General features: G+C 48.3%; 1 protein-coding gene across 5 annotated transcripts in view; it reads left to right on the forward strand.

The window, feature by feature from the left end:
• Window positions 1-7234, forward strand: part of EGFR (epidermal growth factor receptor) — a 194755-nt gene that overhangs the window by 185967 nt on the left and 1554 nt on the right. For 3 of the 5 annotated variants that reach the window (XM_033862782.2, XM_033862783.2, XM_033862784.2), the window contains exon 28: window positions 596-7193. In XM_033862782.2, the coding sequence (XP_033718673.1) occupies window positions 596-957 (362 nt within the window). In that variant the 3' untranslated portion in view covers window positions 958-7193. Of the gene's footprint in view, window positions 1-595; window positions 7194-7234 lie in introns of those variants that run through there. The other 2 variants (XR_004528039.2, XR_004528040.2) reach the window with 1 other exon arrangement.

Consider the following 7234-nt stretch of genomic DNA (forward strand, 5'->3'; position numbering starts at 1 on the left):
GCCCCTGAGCCCCCGTCCCCAGTGCCCCGGCCAGCTGCTGCTTTCGAGCTGGTCCGGAGGTGGGGCCCATGGCACGCGTGCAGACACGATGGATGGAGGAAGAGGCCGATCGACAGAAACCGCTGGGCGTGTGCACGGGTCTCTGAGGGGCTCAAGGCATGTCCAGGCTGTCTATAGAATGAATCTGCACATTTTCTAGAATTGAAGCAAACAGCAGAGATATACATGTGTCAGTGTGTGAGCATGTGTGGGTGTGTGTGTGACACATTTGATCTCTGTTCTCTCTGCTGGCTCCATTCTTGGCCTGTGAAACATGTATTTCCCTAATCTAAGCTTTATCCCCAGACACACACACACACACACCCCTCAAGGGAGGCTGTCCTCTGAGGACTTTAAATTGGCAAACGATAAACGTGCCCATTGCTTTGAGAAGGACAGAAAACAGCGCAATTTATTTTAGCCAGAGTCGTCTCCCCAGGCTTCCCTGCTTCTGTCACCCGTTGCCTCACTGAATATTCACGGCTTCAGAATGAGCCGTGGAATCCTGCTTAGGATGATGCTTTGCTGATTACGTCTGATTTCTTTTCAATTTCAGAATACGTAAACCAGTCTATTCCCAAAAGGCCCGCGGGCTCTGTCCAGAACCCCGTCTATCACAATCAGCCTCTAAACCCGGCTCCAGGCAGAGACCCTCACTACCAGAATTCCCACAGCAATGCCGTGGACAGCCCTGAGTATCTCAACACCACCCATCCCGCCTGCAGCAACGGTGTGCTCGACGGCCCTGCCCTCTGGGCACAGAAAGGCGGTCACCAAATTAACCTGGACAACCCTGACTACCAGCAGGCCTTCCTTCCCAAGGAAGCCAAGTCAAATGGCATCTTTAAGGGTTCTGCCGCTGAAAATGCAGAATACCTAAGGGTAGCACCAGCGGGCAGCGACCTTACCGGGGCCTGACCATGGAGGACGGCCTCAGCCCTAAAAAGTCCAGCCCCTTCATTCCCCAGGACCAAGCCACGGCAGCTACTCAGTCCCGTCAGCCATACTCACATTAACTCTTGGACCCATGGACTGGTTTGGCCGCATCTGCCGTGATCAGCCCATCTTTCAGCCAACAAGTGCCCCCGACTCGGATGCACTTAGGGGAGCTGGAGGGACGTTCCTTTGTCTTCAGACTGTGAGGCTTCCACAAAAGGCATCCAGAAAGAATGTCCATTTGGGCAGAAGTTCACCTTTCAATGAGGTATATTTGAAAAACACTAAATATGTTTAAGGAGTTTTATTGCTTGGGGACCTCTGGGGTTTTGTCATTGATTTTGCTCTCAATGGGCTTGTCCAATGAGGGACAGTCTTGCTCGTAGCACCTGTGGCACTGAGTTGACCCAGGCCCACCTGTGACCGAGAAGCAAGGGTCAGCCTTCCAGCTAACACTTGATTCCATTGGCTCCGCTTGGAGACTCTTCCACTGCAAGACAGTTGAATAACGAACCAGTCCTCTGGATCCTAAGCAGGCCCGATTGGTACTATATCAAATCACGGCAGGTGCAAGAGGATAAGCCACTTGGAACTCTTCCTGGGCAAGGAAGAAACAGAGGGGGTAGAATTCTTCCTCAGACTTACTTTTATATGAATGTCTCCATGGTACGTAACTCTCCATTGGTTGACCCGTGTTTTCTAATTACAAGTATCAGATTTGTTTCTTTTCCATTCCACTGCGGTGAAATTCAGCATGCTTTCCCTGTCAGCAGGAGGGGACGGTAACCAAGACCGGCTCATATTTCATTCGTCAGCATTCAGACCAGTTGCCTTTAATTGAGATGGAATGACAGTGCAAAAGGGGACCAATCCCCCAGATGTGAGTCTCAGAGGAAACACATCAGGTCCTTTGGGGGTCAGGGGACAGGCATATATCGGGAGACTGCAAGAACGAAGCTGCTCTTACAACTTCTAGCTCCCCCCGACAAAAAAAAAAAAAAATTTGTTCAAGCTACTCACGGAAGATAGTTTTCTTTTTATTTCACTTCCAGGCTTTTTTCCTCCAAGGGTACTTTGCCCCTCACTGGCAAGCGGCCCCGAAGCTCCTCCTTCCCTTGGTAAGCTGAAGGGTCCTGGCTCTGGGGCAGCTCTGCGGAAATGTCTCGCCCTCACCACCACTGGCACGCTTTAGAATAGAGACAGCAGTTTGTGTCGTGTGGAATTCAAGCGGTAAATATGAAATTTAATTTGATGATACTGCCTTCATAGCATCTATAGGCATGTGAGAAGAAGAAAACAATTTCCCCTTAAAATAACTCCCTGTAATTGGAGGACCTGCTGCTTAGGACACCAGCATTTTCTCACCCGTGTCCCCACACCCTGACTGTTAACGCCCTTCTTGGTAGACAGTGTTATAAACACTCTTAGTCAACACCCACCTCAGCCAGGAAGAAGTGTTTCAGACAATATTTTCAGCCGCCCATCCCACATCCCACATACACGATTTTCCTTTAGCTTTTAAGTTATTTATTGACTCAGATGGATCAGGGCCCCAGTTTTGTTACCAAAGTATTTTATCTTGTCTCAGTGGAAATATAAACTATATTCAATTCAATTCCATCACATCGTGTTCCAAATACCCTTGAACACCTTACCAGCCTGGCATAGGTACTGAAGATAAACAAAACATAATCCGTGATTCCACGAAATTCACAATTTAGCGAAGAAAACTGACTCACAAACGCCAGCCTTAAAACGATATGACACATGCCAGACGTGACATGTCAGCCCAGCACCGTGACAGCACAAAGCAGGGAGTAAGGGGGACCGGGTCCTGGAGGAGCCGTGGTGGAGTTGGGTTAAAAGACCCCCCCAGGGCGTCAGCCACTGGAAAATGGAAAGTGCGTTCCCAGCAGAGGGAGCCTCAACCACGGAGGCATCTGCCGCAGGAACCACTCGTGCAGCCGGTCTACAGGCCCACTGCCCCTTCCGGCCTGGGAGTTACATTCCCCAGGGGCCCTTCGGATCCGTCCCCACGGGGGATTTGAAAATGATTTGAGGAAAGATTAAACAACACCTCTTAAGAATCTGAAATTTTATGTCCTTGTCAGTAAACCACTTTCATTATTTATTCACCTCAGAACATAAATACTTTAGCCCACGACTTATCCAGCCCTGAGAAACACAACGATTCACATTCTGCTGTCACTTACTTGTCAGGAAACAGATGGTGAGGGAGGACCACAGGGTGCTGGTCCAACTGTAGCGCTAAAACCCTAGTATTTTTGTAATTTGAAATACTTTACTATAACATAATAAAACAGCGGGAACTATTCAGCTTTTTTCTTCTTTGTATTTCAGTTTTCCTGCATAAAATGTAGTTGCTAAATTCTCTTAAAGATTGTTTCCTAGAATGGTCTCACTATGTCTGTCCAAGGAGGTGCAGGGGGGCCTGTAGATGCTTCAGAGCCCAAGAGAGACTGAGTCCAGTCCGGGGGTCCCTGGGAGGTCAGGAGGGGGGCTCCCAGGGCTCCAGGATTCCCACATCGTGGCTCTGACTGGCCAGACCTCAGGGCTTAACGCTCACCCCTTTGGTTCCTCCTAGTTGACACGAGGCCCCGAGGTCCCACAGAGAGCCTGTCTTCTGTTTCCTCCCCAGCCATCCCTGGAACCCTTCCCCACGGCTCAGCTCCAGACCAGGCCTTTGGACACAGGTCAGGGGGAAGTAAGAGTCGGAGGCTAACATTTACAGCTGACCCTTGAACAACATGGGTGCGGGTCTCTTGAGGCGTGGATTCTTTCCCTAGTGAACGTGGCAGTTCTACGCGAGCCCCAGCTGGCTGAATCCTCACATAAAGAACCGGAGGCTGCAGAGCGCCGACTTGCTAAAGTTACTGGCGGGTCCACTGCTCAGAAGGGTCAGCACCCCAGCCTGAGTCATTCCAGGGTCAGCTGTCCAGTGGGCCTGACACACATCTTCTCACATAATCTTTAAGGAGTCCCTGTTGTCACACGCTACGAAAAATTGTTCTGTCACCTCAGGAAGACAGGCGAATCTTCCAAACTCTAGGTTTGCTCTGGTCCGAGTTGTCACTGATTCTACAGCTAGGGGCACAGTGGTGGAGACAGCAGGTTGCATTCCAGCTGACACTAAGGCTAAGGTATTTGTTGAAAGTTCTTCATTTTGAGCTTTAGTCCTCCCCCGCCCCCACTGCAGACAGACGTGAACCATGAATTGCAGAAGCACAAAGGTCGTGGTTCTCAGGCTGGCTGCCCTTGGGAGTCTCCTGGGTCCCAACGAAAAAGGGTCTGAATTTGCCTCAGGGCAGCCTGGGCCCAGGGAGTTTCAGAGCTCCCCCAGGTGACTCTAATGAGCACCAGAGTTTGGGAAGCAGCCGTGCTAAGGAAAGGCTCTGCAGGGGAGACTCAGCCCTGGGCCGGCGGCCTCCCGCTCGTGGCGTGCTCAGCGTATAGGATGCAGCTGCTCGCTTTCAGTGCCACGGTTCTCACCCTTGCTGCCCACCAGGACCCCCTGTGAGCTCAAAAGGACCAAGTGAATGGGAATTCTACGGGCTCCCCATGTGACTGTAATGGGCAACCAGAGTTGAAACCCTCATCTCTAAAGTCACCTTCCCTTGTACAAGCCTAGGCGTCTACACCGTGCCCCCAAGTCAGGGCAGAATCAGAGAAACTGTGTGTGTGGAAGAGATTCCTGAGGCAGGGCCAGAACGAGCCCACAGTCCCTGGTGTGCCTGGAGACTCAGCCACTGGTGGCCATTCCAGAAGCCTCTAATTCCTTGTCACCAGCAGCTAACTGATCCTGAAAGTGGCAGATACCCAAATCTGAGCCTTGAGAAAGCCCTGGACAGTTTCATTTCCTAAGAAGTATTAGAAAAATCCATCTCCTGCTGCAGGGAATGAGCTGCTCACCCAAAGCAACAGCTGTTGAACTTGCCCTTAACATCTACTCTGCATTTCTTTCCTGGTGACGAGCACATTATTACAACATAATGATCTGTGTTTTTTCTTTGCTGGGGCTGTAAAACCTTAGTGAATAGAAACCCCTACCTCTGTCACCAATCACACCGGCTGCATCAGGAGCACAGATTTTTTACTATTAAAGACACATTCCAACAAGATTTTTAAACGTAAGCCTATTTTTGTAACTTTTTTCAGCACTGAACTTTGTAAGGTGTATTTATAGGAAAACTCACTTTTCTACTAAAAGAAATAGCTTACCTTAGAAAGACTGCAAGAGAATCAAAATTTGAAACGGAAATTTTTGTTTAAAGGGATTTGACTGAAACAAGAGGAAATTCTCTTCTCTCTCATAAAAAGGCACAACATCATTGCAGAGCTAGGCTAGGTCGTTGTCCTGATGAAGAGGAGACTCGTTTTTATATCTATAAAGTGAGAAAAAGGTGGAAAGCACATTTAGTTTCTTGGTCTGAAGCAGGTTCATTTGACTCTGGGGCAATTCAGTGGGAAAGAATCACTGTTACGACTAATACACAACTTCAGCTGCATGCCGTGCTCCACCCATCTGCCAACGGGACCCTGTAAATGTGGGAAAAACAATAGCGGAGCACTTTGTTGGTTTCTCTATCCCAATCTGACTTTGATGCAAAGGATTTTATTTTTGTATTTACCATTGATATGCAATTACAATATATAGACGAGAGATACCAGCAGAGCCCTAATAATGTTTAGCATGTTTGATGAATGCCACCAAAGGTCTTCCAAACTAAGCCGTTCCCACACCCTAGGGATGGGGTTCTCAACGCCGGCTGCACAGTGAAATCGAGGGGGGAGCTCTTGAAATCTTGAGGCCCAGCCGTGCCTCAGGCCAGCGAAACCCAGGATCTATATACTTTGTAAAACTCCTAAAATCATTCTGATGTGCAGCCAAGGCTGAGAACCACCTGCCTAGGGATTAGCCACAGGTGTGTGGACTCGCAGGCAGATTCTGCAGTTGTAGACACCTGAGGACTGAGAGAAGTCCCAAGCACAAACACCCCAGCATCGGACTTCCCTGGTGGTGCAGTGGTTAAGAATCCACCTGCCAATGCAGGGGGCATGGGTTCCAGCCCTGGTCTGGGAAGATCCCACATACCACAGAACACCTAAGCCCATGCGCCACAACTACTGAGCCTGTGCTCTAGAGCCCACGAGCCACGACTACTGAGCCTGTGAGCCTAGAGCCCCTGCTGGGCAACAAGAGAAGCCACCGCAATGAGAAACCTCTGCACCGCAACGAAGAGTAGCCCCCGCTCGCCACAACTAGAGAAAGCCTGTGCGCAGCAACGAAGACCCAACACGGCCAAAAATAAATTAATTAAATTAATTAATTTTTTAAAAAACCCAGCATCACTCGCTGAGCGTCAGGAACCTGGCTGGACGGGGAGGGTCCAGGGCACGTGCCCAAGCACTAGAGGGGAGAGGGCCAAAAGGAAATACAGAACAGACCCCTTTTTTCCATGTCTTCCATTGAAAGTGGACTGATCGTGAGCATCCTTGCTGCTTGTGCAACCAGCTGGCTGCCCTGCCTGGAGCCGCTGTGCATCCTTTATTGCCCAGGGAGAAGGGAAGCAGTTAGCCACAGAGGGAGCCGGCAAGGAGACTGCATGAGTAGTTGGATGGCATTGGTAAAAACCAGAGCCAGTGAGAGGATGCTTGCTTTAAGAAACACGTCTTACATTTTTTTTCTATATTACATCTGGGATAAAATCTGAAGCAATTAGTACTGTTTTCTCTTCCACAAGCACAATATGCCTTCCGAGATTACACATTCCCATCTGAATTGCCAGCAGAAGTACTAAAAATCCCCACCCTATCACCTGGTAGATAAAACTACACAGTTTTAGGTGCGTTTACTTATTTATTTTTTTAAAAACAGAAACCCTTTCGACTTAATTTGGCTACAGAGTAATCTTGCTGTATAATATACACTCTCGGAAACAAAGACATGCTATGGATCTGATGACTGATAGTAGAGGTGATGATGTAACTGATTAGCCTCAGACATCAATAACTTCGTTTTGAAACAAGCAATACTTTTTATAGCCTCTATCTATGGTACGTTTTAACATTGTAAAGTTTTGCTATGATGAAAGCAATATTTGTACAAATGGAAAGCAAGGTTTTCTTTTATATGGTTTACACTGTTGATCAAAACATGTTGATTGTATATGGAGTATTAAAAAATTAGATGTATACTATTCATTGTTCGTTACTCATACTTACCTTATAAAAAATAATA

The sequence above is a fragment of the Tursiops truncatus genome, chromosome 9 (genome assembly GCF_011762595.2).
Source record: "Tursiops truncatus isolate mTurTru1 chromosome 9, mTurTru1.mat.Y, whole genome shotgun sequence".
NCBI classification, from domain to species: Eukaryota; Metazoa; Chordata; class Mammalia; order Artiodactyla; family Delphinidae; genus Tursiops; species Tursiops truncatus.